The sequence below is a fragment of the Vigna angularis genome, chromosome 7 (genome assembly GCF_016808095.1).
Source record: "Vigna angularis cultivar LongXiaoDou No.4 chromosome 7, ASM1680809v1, whole genome shotgun sequence".
NCBI lineage: Eukaryota > Viridiplantae > Streptophyta > Magnoliopsida > Fabales > Fabaceae > Vigna > Vigna angularis.
In genome coordinates this window covers 18,463,037-18,480,285 of record NC_068976.1, presented here as the reverse complement: position 1 = coordinate 18,480,285, position 17,249 = coordinate 18,463,037, and the positions used below count along the sequence as shown (strand labels likewise).

At 32.9% G+C, this 17,249-nt stretch overlaps 2 protein-coding genes across 4 annotated transcripts; both read right to left on the bottom strand.

The window, feature by feature from the left end:
- Positions 1-850: 850 nt before the first annotated feature.
- On the bottom strand, positions 851-5,180 carry LOC108337852 (acetyl-CoA acetyltransferase, cytosolic 1). 2 transcript variants are annotated; one of them, XM_017574453.2, is made up of 13 exons: positions 5,023-5,180; positions 4,571-4,635; positions 4,224-4,322; positions 3,967-4,140; positions 3,771-3,876; positions 3,553-3,691; positions 3,326-3,469; positions 2,874-2,959; positions 2,202-2,301; positions 1,946-2,056; positions 1,825-1,866; positions 1,394-1,480; positions 851-1,278 (listed from the first exon to the last, which is right to left on the bottom strand). In XM_017574453.2, the coding sequence occupies exons 2-13, from the start codon at positions 4,614-4,616 to the stop codon at positions 1,189-1,191; spliced, it is 1,224 nt and encodes a 407-aa protein (XP_017429942.1). In that variant the 5' UTR covers positions 4,617-4,635; positions 5,023-5,180; the 3' UTR covers positions 851-1,188. The 2 variants fall into 2 exon arrangements, with proteins under 2 accessions (XP_017429942.1, XP_017429943.1); XM_017574454.2 differs by lacking the exon at positions 5,023-5,180 and adding an exon at positions 4,769-4,917.
- Positions 5,181-9,839: 4,659 nt separating this feature from the next.
- Positions 9,840-16,696, bottom strand: LOC108337851 (protein ACTIVITY OF BC1 COMPLEX KINASE 7, chloroplastic). 2 transcript variants are annotated; one of them, XM_017574452.2, is made up of 18 exons: positions 16,545-16,696; positions 15,419-16,021; positions 15,095-15,238; positions 14,800-14,925; positions 14,609-14,696; positions 12,751-12,844; positions 12,510-12,603; positions 12,364-12,418; positions 12,068-12,159; positions 11,798-11,968; positions 11,554-11,610; positions 11,386-11,469; positions 11,174-11,258; positions 10,926-10,987; positions 10,773-10,847; positions 10,517-10,621; positions 10,110-10,251; positions 9,840-10,021 (listed from the first exon to the last, which is right to left on the bottom strand). In XM_017574452.2, exons 2-18 carry the CDS (start codon positions 16,007-16,009, stop codon positions 9,948-9,950), a joined length of 2,139 nt encoding a protein of 712 aa, XP_017429941.1. In that variant the 5' UTR covers positions 16,010-16,021; positions 16,545-16,696; the 3' UTR covers positions 9,840-9,947. The 2 variants fall into 2 exon arrangements, with proteins under 2 accessions (XP_017429941.1, XP_017429940.2); XM_017574451.2 differs by having other exon boundaries at positions 15,419-16,041; positions 16,545-16,692.
- Between the last annotated feature and the right edge of the window lie 553 nt (positions 16,697-17,249).

The window sequence follows — 17,249 nt, the reverse complement described above, 5'->3', positions numbered from 1 at the left end:
CTTGCACACTGTAAAACAAATTAATCTTTCAAAATTTAAATTCTTCTACAAATTATATTTTCTATTTACAATTTCTCATTTAAATATCCATTCTCTATGCTCAAAGTCGTAGAAGTATATAGGTCGGCAAATACATTTTTCTATATTTATTATAATTTCCTGTAGCTATTTATTATAATTTTATATGCATGCATATTTTCTCGATAAACATATTTAATTTTCCTTTCTTTATGTTTGGTTATTTGGTGATAAATAGAAGAGCACGTATTTTTATGTGAAAACAGATATTTGTATCATATTTCACTCCACAATAATAGTTCTTTTCGGTGAATCCCATGAAAAATATTCCGCCCTTTCCTATTTTTCTTCCAAATAAAATTATATAAAATATTTTATTATATTTCTCCTTGATGTCAGTTATAGAAGATCAATTTTTCTTTATTGCTCGAATAGGTGCTCACTTTATAAAAAGATTTATATTTCACCGAACTAGGTGAAAATACATTATTAGCATTTTTCACATATAACATAAGAGGTTGGAGTCATTTGTCACATTAAATTACATTTAAAAATCAAATTAAATTCTAGGACATTTGTAATTTAATTGTTATTATAATTTTAATTATATAAAGATTAAAATGATTAAATTATATGTTAATAATTAAAAAATAAAAATAAAAATTATACAATTAATGATTCAGAATATAATTTTATACGATAATCGATTAGTATATATATATTCCAAAAATCATAGTCTAAATACTGATTTGGATCAGCTTTATGCAAGTCCAACTATCCAGCGATAACCAAGTTAATGATAAATTTGCAAACACGAGATCAAGATCAAGAATTTTTGTAATGTTGTGCTTGGAATAAGAGGCTTGAAAAGATTCACTCCAACTCTAAACCAAAAATCAAATTGCGACAGTAACATGTCTAAACGATAAATCAAATTACGCCAGTAACATATAACAGAAAGCTTTTCTTTTTTTTATTGCTGAATGATCTACTTGGATACTAAGAAAACTTCACTTTCACATTATCTAAGACTAAAACCTAACAATTATGCAGCTAAATTTCTGTCCATCCTTCCCGTCTGGTGTGCAACACATTTGGAATTTGCATGTACGGTGATGAAGGAAGCAGGATCTTTGAACTTTGCACGAAACGCTGGCTCTGAAAAAGGGCTTACAAAAGCTCAACAACAAGGGCAGATGCACCACCTCCTCCGTTGCAAATGCCACCGACTCCGTACTTCCCATTCTTCTGCTTCAATACCTGCAGGTTATAACTTTTAGATTAACTGAATCCAAAAACAACATTCAATATTATGGAAAGACCGAACATGCTACTCTATATTGTAAAATAACAAAGTTTTGAACAGAGCATATACCCCCAAAAGCGTCACCAGAATGCGAGCACCACTGCAACCAAGAGGATGACCCAGTGCAACAGCTCCACCATGTACATTTACTTTTTCCTGCAAAATAATAGTTACTTGAGTGAAAGGAATAAATGGCAGGGTACAGCCATTAATGATCGCGGTTAAGTTAAATTATGGATTATAGAAAAACATCTAACATGTTCTGCACTATGCAAAGATAGGTTTGAAGCCTACGACAGCATACATTCTTTAAGATAATTAGAGATACGGCCATTAATGGCCACAATAATGTTAAATTATGGGTTGTAGACAAATTGTAGCATGCTCTGCACTATGCAAAGAGGGATTCGGGACCTACAGTAGCATCCACTCTTCAAGACAGTCAACAGAAAACACTATAGGATTACAACTTTCACTCGATGACACAGAGAAGAACTTACCGAATTTAGTCCAAGAAGTTTTTGGTTTGCAAGAGCCACAACCTATGGACAGTAATATGAACAGTTAAAATCTATAGCAGCATGAATTGAAAAAGTACTACAATTCACCAGTAATTCCTACCGCAAAAGCTTCATTAATTTCGTAAAAGTCAATTTGTGAAGCCTCCAACCCTGAATTGGAAATGGCTTTGGGAATGGCAAGGGATGGAGCCGTCGTAAATAACTCTGGTTCCTGCACAGCCCAAACTTATGAGTATGAAATTATACTAATAATATAACAAATGCTAGAAATAGTGTGAATACCGGTATCGTTTTTTCTATTTCTTATTTCTTATGGTCTGAAGATGTAGTTCATATTTAAAATATATTTCATGTACCTGAGCAGCGTCAGCAAATCCAGTGATTTTTGCAATAACTTGAAGCCCAAGCTTCAGTGCCTTCTCTCCACTCACCAAAACTAATGCAGCAGCACCATCACTGTTGGAAAGAGCATTTTCATTTTTATTAAAATATTAAACTAATGATGGGTGCTAATTATCATTTGAGAATTTAAATTAATGATAAATGAATACACAAAGAAACATATAAAATATTAAATATGTCTAAATACAACTCTAACTGAATCACTTGTGGCTCAAAGATAATATAGGCAAAAATACTTGTCTTTCTGACGACATTCTTTGCTATCTATACTACCAGGAGAACGAGGCAGATTTACAAGCATTGTTCTTCCCCATACTACCCCTTAGTCCAACACATATAAGAGATTTATATAGTGGAAAGTCCATTTTTTATAAGAATAAGATAAGCAAATTTAAACCATACAACAATATATGGATGGACCATACAATACAACCATATGGATGGTCAGTATTAAAAGTTTTTAAGTTCACATAACAAATTAAAAAAATCATTTGACAGTTTAAAACTACTCACATACTAGGGGGACTTTTAAATTTTTATCATTCATAATAACATCAAATGGTGAGTAAGTAGCATCCAAATCGTTAAACATTAAAAAAGTTAGCAAATTTTGATAACATATTAACCTTATGCTGGAAGCATTGCCAGCAGTAACAGAACCTCCGGTCTCCTTGAAACTTGGACGAAGTTTGCGTAACTTGGCAGCATCAAACTGGCATAGGAAAAAGAAAATATAACAATATATTAACTTGTATTCGACAGCAAGTATAAACAAATCTATTGACTATAAACTTACTAAATTTTTGCAGCTAGAAGCTGTATAAAAGTGTTGTTTATGAGGAGGAAAAAAAAATTAAATTCCAATCCCAACTCCTGATTAATTGTTTACCTTAATAGACCTGGACATATTCACAATATTATCCAATATCCATATAACTCATGCTTAGAAAACCTATCGCGTTCAAACATATTTCAGACTCATGAAACTGGGAAATATTATTAGATAAACAAGTGTTTTTGTAGGCTAAACTACTATTCATACAAGTATTACCATGTTTCAACTTATTTATGGGGTTACCTTTCCTATGCCTTCATCCCTATCAACAACTGTTGAAGGTTTTCCCCTTCCACCAGAGACTTCAACTGGAACAATTTCCCATTTAAAGGCACCACTATCTTGGGCAGCAATTCCACGTTCAAAACTCTGAATCGCATAGTTGTCCTGAGGGAAAAACAGAGACATCACAAAAGTTTATTACAATAATTATGCTAAAATCTTTCTAAAAAGACAATAATCCTAAATACCTGGTCTTCTCTTGTAAATGCATGGTTATCTGCACATAGCTCAGCACACACTCCCATCCCAACATCCTTATAGACATCCCATAACCCATCTTTCAACATCCCATCAACAAGTGAATCATGCCCAAGGCGCGATCCTTTCCTGAAGTTTTACTACTGAATCAGTTTCTGCCACAACTAGAACCAATCTTAAAGAGAGTCAAATTAAATGCAATATTGACCTTGCTTCAGCCAGGTACTTAGGTACATTAGACATGCTTTCCATACCACCAGCCACAACAACATCATTTGTGCCTAATTGAATACTCTGGGCTGCAAGCATTGTAGCTGCAATAACCAGAACAAATTTAATATCCTTTTTCTATATTTTAAAAACATAAAATGATACAAATAGAATTCTCTTAATAATAAACCCACCCTTCATTCCTGATGCACAAACTTTGTTAACAGTAGTGCAGACTACTGAATTGGGTATTCCTGCTCCGAGAGCAGCTTGTCTTGCAGGAGCTTGCCCCAAATTAGCACTAAGAACATTTCCGAAAATTACTTCTTCCACAAGGGATGGATCAACATTAGCCCTTTTAAGAGCAGCTGTGTATCAATGAAAAAAACATGTAAACATGACAAGTTTCAAATGCAATGTAATGAGCACTGAAATATGGTTCCATAGTTACCTTCAATGGCTATAGAGCCTAGCTTAGTGGCAGATAGAGATGACAGAGTACCAAGAAATCCACCCATCGGCGTACGTGCAACACCAACAATGCAAACATCTATAGAAATCAAACATAGAAGATCAACTAACGAAAAGACATCTAGTCTGTCCGAGTTCAGAGATATGAAATTTAACGCTTTAATTTTTTATTTATTTTTTCTTTATGATTGTGCCTGACGGATCAAACGAACTGTTTTACAGAGGAAACTTTACGAGGTGAAATAAAGGGAATATAAACAGCGCGATACATCAATATACTCTAATTCGAAAGTGTAAGTAGGTAATCCAAAATATTTTATGAACGACCTCGGGGTTTTATGTAATCTGAAGAAGCTGCAGCTGCTGGCGCCATTGATAGATGAAAACGGAGTCTGTGATCCAAAACATTAAACACGGAGAGATTTAGGCTTAATTAGAAAACGAAGATACATAATATTTGAGAACTGATTTCAAGTTCGGAGGATACAAGAATCATCAAAACTGATTATCAAAGCACAAATCAACCTCTTAACGGTTAAACATTCGGAAATTGAAAAATACGAAAAAGCAGAGCGAGATTGTACGACTGCTCCTCGTTCGTTGTTTTCGTATGCAAGCAAATAATATGCAATGAAAGATGACGATGAGAGAAGCGAGGGGGAAATGGAGATCTAGGAGAGAATCAGGAGTAAAAAATAAACGATGAAGAAACAGATAAAAGCTGATGCATGCATCAAATGGATCTGAAGAAAATTGAGGAAAGAAAGTTTGGAATATACCTTTGTTAGCTATGTGTTTGTTGTTTGGTGGAAGGAGCAGTGGAAGACGAAAGAGGAGTGAAGAGCGAATGAAAATGGGTGATGCGTGAGCTTATATATGGCGTGGTGGAAGACGCCACGAGTTACACGCGCCTTTCAATGCATACTGTTGCTTAACGTGTTACTGGACAAGGCCAAGCAAAACCCAATCGCTCTTATCTTCTTAACATTCTCATTCATCAACTTCAACTCTAATCCAAATGTGTGTTAGGTAGTAACCAATAATTATAATAATAATAATTATTATTATTATTAACTCAAATTCATTATTAGTGAGATACATTTAAAAACATTACAATAATGGTTTATTAAAAATAATTAATTTAAGGTAATTTGGTGTTCAAGAATGATTTAAGTGGAGAGTTTGATAAACTAAAGACTGTTATTGCATATAAAATTTAAAATGCGACCCATGCGATGCACACTTATTACTTTTTTAATTTCCGTAAAAGGACACACATGCAACCTTAGTCCACCTACCAACATATTAAACAATTTATTTTTAAAACACATAATCTTATTCAAATTAATATATCTCAACTTAATAGAAAATATGTAAAATTTGATCAAATTTATTTATAATATAAATAAAAAACGATTTAGTTTAAAAAAGGTGCATGCATGTTACATAGATGTGGATGGAGGGCAGGGTACAGATAGAAAGCTTCACATGTCTTCTTTCCACGGTGGAAACTTAATTTGACTATAGGATAAAATATTTTTTAAATGAATGACTCATTTTTTCTCCCTTCCTTGTGGGTTTATACGAGGTTTAATTGAATGATTGATTTTTTATTATCTACATTGATCTTAATCAAGATTTTATGGATAGTAATCGACTTGGCTATGATTTCTTTTCAATTGACCATAAGTTAAGCTTCTTCAAATTAATTTTTAAAAACTGATATCTAAGACTGATTACTTCAAACAAAACTTGTTTGATCGACTCATCTAAATCATCAATAGGTTGATTTCTTAGATAATCCTTGATCAACCATCCTTATCAAACAATGTGATAGTTTGGTTACATAATGATCATGACCAACGATTATAGTATAATTAGGTTAATAATAATAATAATAACAAATCAATCTCTTAATATTGATTAATATATAATTATATCGCTATAGGTCTATATAAGATAAAATGTTGATCACAACTATTATATATAAAAGTATAAAGTTTGATTTATACATACATACACACATAATATATATTATTACATTAATTATTAATCCATCAAACACTAATTATCGATAATCTTTCATAGGTACCTTTAAAAATAGAATAACTAATGACCCATTAACAATCTTTAATAATGACAAACAAATTATAATTTAGTTTCTGGTTTTGAAAATAATTAATTTTCTATTAATCCCCGGTCTCGTAATATCTTTAAAGTATTGATTAAGGAATTATTGTTTTTTTCTTTATCGACTACATTATTATTACTATACTTCACTTTAAAGAAAAACATTAAATGGCTTTTTTGAATTTTTAACACAAACGATACTCTCCCGATAAAAAAATTACCTTTTATTTTTCATATTGTGAATATAAACACAAATAAAAAATACTTAAAAAATGAAAAATCATGGTGATGAGCACTATTACTTATTAAAAATAGTCAATTTGGTATAGGAAGAAAGGAAAATATAAATAATGAAGTGAAAAAAAACACATAAGGTAATTAAAAATAGATAAGATGTAGAATAAAAAATATTTAATTTAAGACAGTGAAGAATTACAATATGAAGTTGTCTATTGAAGTTAAATTTAAACTTAAAAACAATACAAATAGCGCTAGATTAAAAAAGAAGATAAACACCTAATAAGTGTAGAAATAAAAATATAAAAAGATTGATTTAAACGAGTAACAAAGGAAATTTTGAACTAGTTTTTAATTAGATTAAGAGTGAAATTAAAATTAAGAAATATATTTAGTAGAAATAATTCATTTAAGAATAATTTCTAATAATAATTTGATTGAAAACTGTTTCTAAAAATGCTACAACTTAAAAAGATATCCACATCTATTAAAGTTTATTTAAAGCATAAAAGTATTATTTCTTTACTATAATTTATATTTCTCACCATTAAGAAATGTTATAAATAGTGCGATTGTAGGAGCTATTATTAAATAATTTTGTACAAGTTATTATTAAGCCACATGTCTTGTCTGAATTTATACATTTATAAAATTATTAAATTTTATATAGAATAAATATATATTTATATCAGACTTGTTAAAAAAAATATGATTTTAAAGTGCAGTTTAATGAAATAACTCTACCAATGAAACGGTGGCGTAGCACCCAACGCCTGAGGAAATGCACGTTACTTCAGCCACCCACCTAACTGCTAACTACCTTTTCATGTACTTGTCCTCTTTTCTAGTATAGTGATGATGGAGACATTACAATTATCTTTTTTAGCAGTGCATGTTAAATGCCATTTATGTGATTTTTTTTCTTTTTCTTTTCTTTAGAAGTGATATTTATTTTGTTTATTTCTCAATAAATTTTATCTAATTTTTAAAATTTAAAATAGACATTTTTTGTGGCTATATTGTAATAAAAGATACTTACTTCTTTTTTATTTTAATACAATTTTTCTTATTTTACTTTAACTACTTAACTCATAAATCAAAATTGTAAAATAAAAAAGTAGATATCAAAAAATAAACAATTAAACTAAAATATCATAAAATTGTACTGTCACTAAATAATAATCTACCTTGTAAATTATAAATGTTATAATTTTAAGAAGTAATGTTTTTTAATATAAAAAATACGTAATTATAAAATATATGATTAAATTTGTAAGAAACTAGAAAATACATAAAAGTAGTTAACACTAAAATATTTTAATAATAAAAGGTTGAAACTATAAATAAATTTCGAAGTTCGTTTTATAAAAATTATTATTTTTGTAACTTTTTTCTAAATTTATCATTTATTTGTTTTTAATATTTGATTTCATTATTCATCAATTTAAAGATCAAATAAGACTCTTAATGTTGAGGTTTACAATCTTAGTTGATCATAATCTTGAACAAAGTTAATTCATCTTCCCTAGTTATATGTGGAGTTTTCGAACTTGCAAGTAGCATTTAATAACTCAAGTTAAATCTTTGTTTTATTACAATTGATAAGATGTGTTATGATCGTTGATCAAAATTTTCTGAATGCAAGTAGAACAACCTATGTGAGGTTGAGTTTGTAAGAAATATTTTATGAACCAAGCAAGGGAAGCTATATATTCAACAATTTTGTTGTGATTGAATAAATGGAACATGTGTTATGGTTTTGATTTATTTATAGATGTGTTTTATGAAATATTTGATTTGAACTTGAGGCATTTGATGTGTACATGAAATTGAAGTGGTTGCAATTTATGAATGAGAGAAATTTGCTCGCTTGAGAGATTGTATGTGATGTTTGGTTAATTTGATAGTGTTATTGCATATGTGAAATTGTGATTTGTATGTGTTGGTATCAATGAATGATAAATGAGTTTTCATTGGTTTTAAGTGGTTTGACAAGTTGAATATGATTATAAATTGTGAATAGAAAAGAAAAACACAATTTGAAACAAAAAGAGTAGATTTATTGTTCAGTTTAGCTATGTTATATCTTTGATAAGTAAAATATTGTTTGATTGAAGTTGAATTGTAAGTTGATATATTGTGATGAAATGGTTTGATATTGAACTATAATGATAAATATGTAATTTGTTTTGTATCGTAAGATTTATTTAAAAATAAATAAATTTGATTAAATTGATATCGGAGATTGTATTTTATTCTTGTAGAACCTTGATTGGTTTGTTGATGAAAATTCCTCTATAAAATCTTTGATTAATTAAATTTAGTATTTATTAATCTGAAATATATTTATACTATAAATTTTATAAAATTTATTAAGTGAAAAATAATTTGAAGAGTGAAATTACTTAATTAAAACTTTTGACTTCTGAAATGTGAGACTATACCAAAAATGATTTATAAAAGATGAATATTCTCTACCAATGACATAATTAATAAAGAAACAATAAAAACTCAATAAATTTTACAATTTTTCATAAATTTCAACTCAAAAATTAATAAAATATTTAAAATTATACACAAACAGGGAATTGCTAATATTTTCTTCCGGAAATAGAATTTACTTCGAAATTATTTCTGTTTTAGTGATTTTAGAAATTGTTTATTTTTAATCCGACAATGGTACTTGTAAATATTAAACTAAAGTACAATACATAAAAATGTGTCTTGAAATGCATTGATTAAAAATATATAATAATGGAGGTTCTTAATACTATATTGTTCTGCATTAAGTCAATGAAGAATTAATGCACTATCAGTTTAATGTTATTGCAACTACATCTCACTTCCTAATACAGTAAGAACAAACAAGTATAAAAGAACAGGAGTGTTGCTTAAGTCAACAAATAATTAATGATCCGTCACTTAATGTTATTTGCCAACCGTATATGTCTCTTTCTTGGTTTCTTTTTATAAAAGAGACATTAGGGACTTAAAGCCAAGCACAAAAATGATATATTTTTACATAAATTGTTTTATTAATAAATAAAAAATTGTATTCTTAAATTTGATTTAGATTTTTAAAATCATCGAGTCGTCTTTGAAACAAACACTAAAAAGTAAGCGATGAGAAAGGAAATAACTAAAAGCAGGTGAGAATTATAATCAAAGTCAAATTTGTCAAATAAAGAAAGAAAATAAATTATGAAATTGTCATATTTGAAAGAAAAAATAAAAAATAAACATTATCATAGAAAAAAAATTTAATTCAATATTATAAAATGGAGACAAAAGAAGTTTAGAGAAGCCTGAAAGAATCGAATATTTTGGTAAGCAATTATTATATCATTTTTTCAAACTTATCAAGCATCTTTACCCTTTGCATGGATCTGACAAACAGTGTCATAAAAATACCTGCACATTCAAATCAAATGCTACATCTATCAGTCATATGAAGAAATTTGAACATGATTGGACAATAAGCTTTGTAAGATAAAGTAACCTGCAGCAATGAAAGATCCATTTCCCATAGCTACATTGCCTTGGTTGCTCATAGTGATACCAAGATTTAGCAGAGTTCCTCCTAACACGGTATACATAGTTGCCATTTGTAAAGTCGTTGCTTTCCGAGCAGCTCTTTCAGACTGCCAAATTAACTTCATTAATCTCAATTTTACAAAAAGGGTTCTGAATAAAAATAATGCAACCAAAAAAACTATGAATAAACTGAAGAATAACGATAACATGACATATTTTTATGTTTATTTGACACAAAGTACAAAGGTAAAATAGTTATAAAAATGTAAATTTTTTGTACTTTTTTAAGAGAGGATAAAAAGTAAGAAGGTATAATATCAAATTAATAGAAAAAAAATTATGTGTGTCAAGGTATCATTTTTCTAATCTGACCTCGAGAACTCGGACTCGAAGTTTTAGATCCCCTGCTTCAAGTTGCTTTGTAAACTCTTCTATTCTTTGAACTCTATATGGCATTGACATGGTGTAGGATCTAGCCTAAAAGCATTACACCAGAGTTATCGATTCAAATGGATCATCACATTGAACAATAGCATAAGTACATGCTTCACATCAAATAGATGTAAAAAAACATCATAGAAAAAAACAAAAACAAACAAAGTTCAGGGAAGAGGTGTGTGTGGGGTACATCATCTGCTTGCTTTCTTATCTCCTCCACAAGCTGTGGTGGTGTAATCTGCTTTTGCCTCATATCTAAAAGTTCCTGTAACGTAGTAAGAAAGTATGAGCACTAATGCAGTATGGGAAGTATAATTGTTCATGGACTATCTGAACTCTGAACCTGTGCATAGGGTGCAGCAATCCTTGCAAAGGAGAAATTTGGATTGAGTGTGTAGCCTATGCCTGTCAGAAAAATGAAAGAATCATTACTGAAACTTACTTTTAATTCATTTTAAAGAAGTTAGTTTTTTCACCAGAAAGGATGATGTTACCATATTATAATTTATATACTAATGTGAAACTAATAATAAACACTGGGACATGCTCAAATTTTTTGTAGGAGAATTTTCCAATTGGGAAGATGCACACCTTCAAGTGTTGAAAAAGCCCTGAGAACAAAGGCAAAGGTAGATGGAAAACGGAATGGCTGGTCTTGTGCTATTGCAAATAAATCCTGACACAGAAAGCATTGAATAATAAATTGTGGACTGAAGATTCTGCAGATAATTTGTAGTAATCAAGTGAAACAAACAGCAAAAATATTATGAATTCACTGATGCAATGTAACAGTGTTGACCAACCTCCCCGATTGCAGAAAGGGTCTGCTGCTGATCTGGTGCCTGGCTTTGCAAATGGTCAAGGAAAAACTGTACAGATCTCCTCACCTGGAAGGTAAATTTATCATCTAAGAAGCCAAGAGTGAAGACAAAAATGAGAATATTTGAACTGCAAATAGTTTGCATTCTTACTGAAGACAGATCCCCAGTAGGTTGGAGTGCTCCCAGCTCTATAAGGCGTTGCATAACCTGCATCATTGTTTCTGGTATACTATTATTTATGTTTTAAGAACTCTGAAGATGGATAGCAAAGTTCATCAGTTAAAAGTGTTGGAAATCTCAAATTCCTTGATAGCAACTTGTGATTTCTTATTAGTTAGAAGTAAAAGACAATGTTGTAAATTTAAATAATCCAAGGGTAGTACAAAATCAAGACCTTTTTGGCATCCTTTTCATACATAGCATAGAAAAGTTCAAGCAGTCTCTCTCGGGTAAAAGATTTGATCTCTCCCATCATGCCAAAGTCATAATAAATAATTGCTTCGTCCACATCAATCGCAAGATTTCCAGGGTGAGGATCCGCATGAAAGAAACCTGTTCTCAATATCTGTAAGACAAAAACAAAATGATAATCTAGTACCTTAATATCTGTAACCAAACCGAAAACCATATTAAACATAGCAGATGTTGCTATTAGATTGTGCACCTGAATCAGGTACGCCTCAGTAGCACGTGATGAGATTCGTAATCGATCATAGCCACGAGAAGTTAACGTATCCACCTGGTCTATTTTGATACCTGTGCCAGGAGAAATCAGAGTTAGGAGCAGTTGTAAATAAAGTTCATAGACAACTAAAAAAAGAAAGGTTTAAAAAATAATTCTAATGTTTTATTTCATACAGTAGGATATTACATAAGATTCTATAATTTTTCGTCTATTAATGCACAAATCTACATAAATTATAATAATGTCTAAATTATCGCATAAATGAGGAGGAAAACCTGGAACATACTCCATGGTCAACACCTTTAAGGCAGTGTAATCCCAATATACCAACTACAACAAAAGTAAAGTACAATTGTTAGACACTAAAATTTTTCACACGTTGGAATTGGATGTTATGTTAGTGCTGCAGCAAGAAACTTACAGGTATTCGAACCCACTTTATGTTTCTAAAATCTCGTCGGAACCTGTCAGCATTCTTTCCTTCATTTATATAGTCAATTTCTTGATACAGAATACTGCAAAGTAGCATGTGAAACACTGTAAATTGTAGAAAGCATTGGAATAATAGAAGGTGAAATTACTGATATGCAATGACGTTAATTTAACATATGATTTACTTCATGAAATCTCCATAACGATATACTTCCAAGCTTATTACTTACGTTGCACATTCTTCATATATTCCAATCCAATCTCTGAGTGGACCCCCAAAAGCTTCATTTCTCTGGAAATACTCTGCGATCAGTTTTAAGTTTTCTGGATAGAGCAAGCAAACATGTCAGAATAACAAACAAAATCATTCACTGTTAGGACTTAGAGAGTATAGGAAAGGAGAAAAGGGAAACAGAACACTTAACTGTTAATCAGTTAAGTGAGGAGGCGGGAAAATGCCTATATATTAGGACCCTTTATTGTTTCAGTTAGCCAGTTGTGTAGTTTGTATGTGTTGACCGGTCTTAGCACAGGTGGAGGAGGTTAAGTTCCTAAGATACAGTGTATTCTTGATTCATTGTTGTGAATACCATTCATACTATTCCTTCTTTACAAGTTCTTGATTGTTGTGTTTGAGAGAGAGAGCTTGTTAGGAATTCCTTCCCGAATCCCTAACAAAGTGATCCGACCTGCCGGATCGGAGTGGGGTGAAGGATCAAGAAGTAATCGAGAAACTGCCGGATTCCCATTTGGAGAGGGGTGTCGGATTCTTGGGGAAAGGAGCGTGATGGAAGGAAGAGACAATTCTTGGGAAAGGAGGATCAGCGAACAGAAAAGGGAGCTAGCAGAATGGAAAAAAAATATGCAAGAAATGCGGCAGGAAACTAGAGAACTCTTGCGAGTTCTTGGAGGAAGGGTGTGGACCCAGGAAAAGGGATTAGAAGGCAGTCCAGGGTCTGTAGATGAAGATCAACATTCTGTTAACGAGAATCAGAGGAGAAGGGAATGCTCGGAGGAGGAACTGGATGAAGACCGAAGAGACGCCCAACCTAATCGGGGAAAAAGGGTAGAACTACCCACTTTCGAAGGGTTTGATCCGTTGGGGTGGGTCTCTAAGGCAGAGACGTTCTTCGAGTTGCAAGTTGTGGCAGAGGAGGAAAAGTTGCGTCTAGCTGACATCAGTATGGAGGGGAGCGCTGGCTACTGGTTCAGAGCCTGGAAGGAGAAAGCCAAGAATCGTTCTTGGGAAGGTCTGAAGGGGGCAGTGGTGGTGCGATTTGGAGAACGGAACAGGGGTACCATCTTTGAAAGGGTGGCGGCCAGTAAGCAGTCGGGAACCGCGGAAGACTACTTCCCAGCATCGAACGTGAACGATCGTACAGTCAAAACGGTCTACCAGTCATTGGCCGAGCAATCCGAGGCCATAGAAGATCAGTCGTCTTGGGGACGAACAAGCGGTGAGGTGACACGGTCGGAGGCCGAGGCCAATCACCCAGGCCGATCGGGAGCCGCCAAGAGTGTGGGGTCAGTTTGGAATAGGCACGGTCTGCCAGGGAACCGAACGGTATTGGTCATTAAAGAACGAACGGTTGCATGCAGGAGGAGGAGCCGAACGGCATAAAGATATGGAGAAGAGAACCGTACGGTAGAGGATTATTGGATCCGAACGTGAGAAGACCGGAACCGAACGTGAGGGAACTGCTGGAACCGAACGGTCTGCCAGGGAACCGAACGATATTGGTCAGAACGAACGGTTGCATGCAGGGGAGGAGCCGAACGGCATAAAGATATGGAGAAGAGAACCGCACGGTAGAAGACTGTTGGATTCGAACGTGAGAAGACCGGAACCGAACGTGATGGAACTGCTGGAACCGAACGGTCGAGGACTGCCAGAACCGAACGGGAGAGGATTGCCGGATCCGCACGGGAGAGGACTGCCGGACCAGAATGGAAGAGGACGAGAGGAACCGAACGTCTTATAGCTACAGTAAAAGGCCGAACGGTTTTACACTCAAACGGTCTCCTAGACATTGGCCGAATCCCTTCCCGAATCCCTAACATTCACGAAACAAAATGAGCACAACTTACTCAAATCAATGTCGAAAAGCTTCTTCAGACCTGGCCTTTGAACTTTGACTACTACTTTTTCTCCATTATGCAGAATAGCACGATGAACCTACAAATATGTGTCCCCGGAATTCATGTTACCATATTAATAACAGCAGTAATTTAAAAGTGTAAGTCAAATTTTCAATTTAACGAAAATATAAATCAAACACCTGACCGAGACTAGCAGCGGCAATTGGTCGATCTTCAAACTCTTTAAATAACATATCAATGGAAGCTCCTAATTCACTCTCAATAAATTTTCTTGCTTTCTCAGTAGAGAAGGCAGGAACCATGTCCTGTACAATGTTATATTGTTATCAAGTAAAACTCTTGTATACTAGTCCAAAATATAAATAAATCTTGATGACTTCACTCTATTTACTCAAAAAAACTAGCCCTTTTCGTTTATTAACAAAAAATAGGAAATGTCTACGATGATGATCCTGAAAATGACAGAAGAAATACCTGCAATTTTACGAGCTCATCCACAAATTCACGTGGAAACAGATCCGACCTTGTTGATGACAACTGACCAAGTTTAATGAAAGTTGGACCAAGCTGCAATACAGACTCTCTTAACCATGAGGCAGTTTTCCTCCTTCTGATTTTCTAATGAATGTTAAAAAATTCTCAGTTCAGCTACAGCACAAAAACACAAACAGAAACATGACCAAGACCAATTTGATAAAATAAAACACTAATTTGTTTCCACCACCTAGGACTACAAGTCAAGTGAGAATGGAAAACAGTATTTTAGTTTTTTGGCAACAAGCAAAATTCAGAACCTACCTGTTTTGCTTCTGTGAAGCCTCTCATATATGCCCATTTTGAGTTGTCCAACAGAATCCGAATTCTGAAAGAAACAACAAAAGACCAAACATCAATAGACCTCTGCCAGGAGCTGTAATGTTCATTGGCCCAACTGAAACCTTCATCTGAGGGTAAAACCTTTAGCTCTTCCAACGATGGAAGTGCTCTAGATGTTCTAGTTCTAGACTTCACTGTCTTGGTCATGACTGGCATAGGTCTTTTTCTCACTTGACTTGTCCCATTAACCTTCGAAGCTGAACCATTCACTGTCTTCTCTACCTTATTCGCTGACATTGTCTTTCTGTTCACCAGCTCAGTTGTTCGTACCATTTTAACAGCTCTACCATTTGCTGCTCCGTTCTTTGAGGCAGGCAAAGGCAATTCTGTCTGTCGCATTCTCACGACCAAAAACTTTGGAAACGGATTGCTCTTTGATGGATCACACGTTGTTGTCCTAATGTTCTTCGACAATTTATTAACCGAAATCGAGCCTGAAAAACTTAGACTGTCCAGTGTTCTTCTTTGAGTTACCAACTTCACATGATGACAATAACAACCTTGCATGGCCATTGTTTCTGTCGTCTGCGATAAATTGAAGTCACCTTACAAAGAAACACCACACACATGGAAACAGTAAGGAAAGAAAAATGACACGTGCAGAATCAATTTTTGAACTCTGCCGACAAATTCAGATTTTAATGTGTCGTACTACTAGTATTAGTACAGCACTTGTAATGAACTGAACTCACCATGATTTTATTTTCTTCCAAAAATCATGGTGTGTTCATCTTATAATCAGTCCAAACACATTAAATTGTTCAAAAAACAGAGAATAAAGCAGGTCATGAAAGTTTGCTAATCTTATGCATCACTGGGAGTGAACCAATCAAGTTCAAAAAGCAAAATCAAACATATCATACTGTCAACGAAACCCAGAATTTGATATCAGTTATTTTCTCATCAATCAGTAGTCATGTTAAACACATAATAACAAAAAATATTGCATAAACTAGAATTTAATATTGCAGTAACAACAAATATTCATGTAGAATTGAAAAAAAAATAGCTAAGCGAATTGAATCCACTGAAATCAAAATCATTGTACCTGCAACGTAGCTCTCCACTTCAGTGAATACAGGTTCTACAAACCTTAGATGTTGGTAACGTATAGCATAGTTTTTCTGAAGGAGAAAGAAAACGTATCGGTATGTATATGGCGAAAAACAGAATTAGAATGAAAGAGAGACAACGTAGGATGCAGTTGCTTGTAAGTTTCAAATGGAACAGTTTAAGTAACTGACTTCTGCTTCAGTTTCAGCGTTAAAGACAAAAACGGAAGACACAGTAGGTTTGGTACGTGTAAGACTCTACTTCCTCTTATTAACGTTGTTAGCGTCAAAACCAACGGAAAACAGAGCAGTTTTTCACCGTTTGCCCGTTAATCATCAATTGCCTAGTTCATCTCTTAGCCACAAATATCAAATAAAACATAGAACCTATTAAATATTCATGTCGTGGAATTAAAAACATTAACCTTCGATTTATGTCTCACTACTTAATATATTTATAATATATATAAATTATGACTAAATTCGTTTATACAAATATTGATAAATACAAAATAATTCTCCTCACGTAAGTAACACGTACTCAGAAAAGGTACAAAATTTTATCAATTTCCTCTCTTTCTCTTCTTTCGCTTTCTCTTGATGTTTGTTGATTATTGGCTTAATGAAACAAGGTTGGTTAGACTAACAAGACAAGCAAGAACGACTCAATTCAACATAACATTGCAATTTTCATTTTCAAA

Bases quoted from the DNA above. Each gene is read 5' to 3' on its own strand.
- LOC108337851 (XM_017574452.2), bottom strand. From the start codon at position 16,009: ATGGCCATGCAAGGTTGTTATTGTCATCATGTGAAGTTGGTAACTCAA. The intron at 12,419-12,509 runs GTAAGTTTCTTG...CTTTTGTTGTAG, and splicing joins TAAAGTGGGTTCGAATACCT to TTGGTATATTGGGATTACAC. The intron at 10,848-10,925 runs GTTCAGAGTTCA...ACTACGTTACAG, and splicing joins TTGCTGCACCCTATGCACAG to GAACTTTTAGATATGAGGCA.
- LOC108337852 (XM_017574453.2), bottom strand. From the start codon at position 4,616: ATGGCGCCAGCAGCTGCAGCTTCTTCAGATTACATAAAACCCCGAG. The intron at 3,470-3,552 runs GTATTTAGGATT...TTTTTCCCTCAG, and splicing joins CATTTACAAGAGAAGACCAG to GACAACTATGCGATTCAGAG. The intron at 1,279-1,393 runs GTATATGCTCTG...TATAACCTGCAG, and splicing joins TTCTGGTGACGCTTTTGGGG to GTATTGAAGCAGAAGAATGG.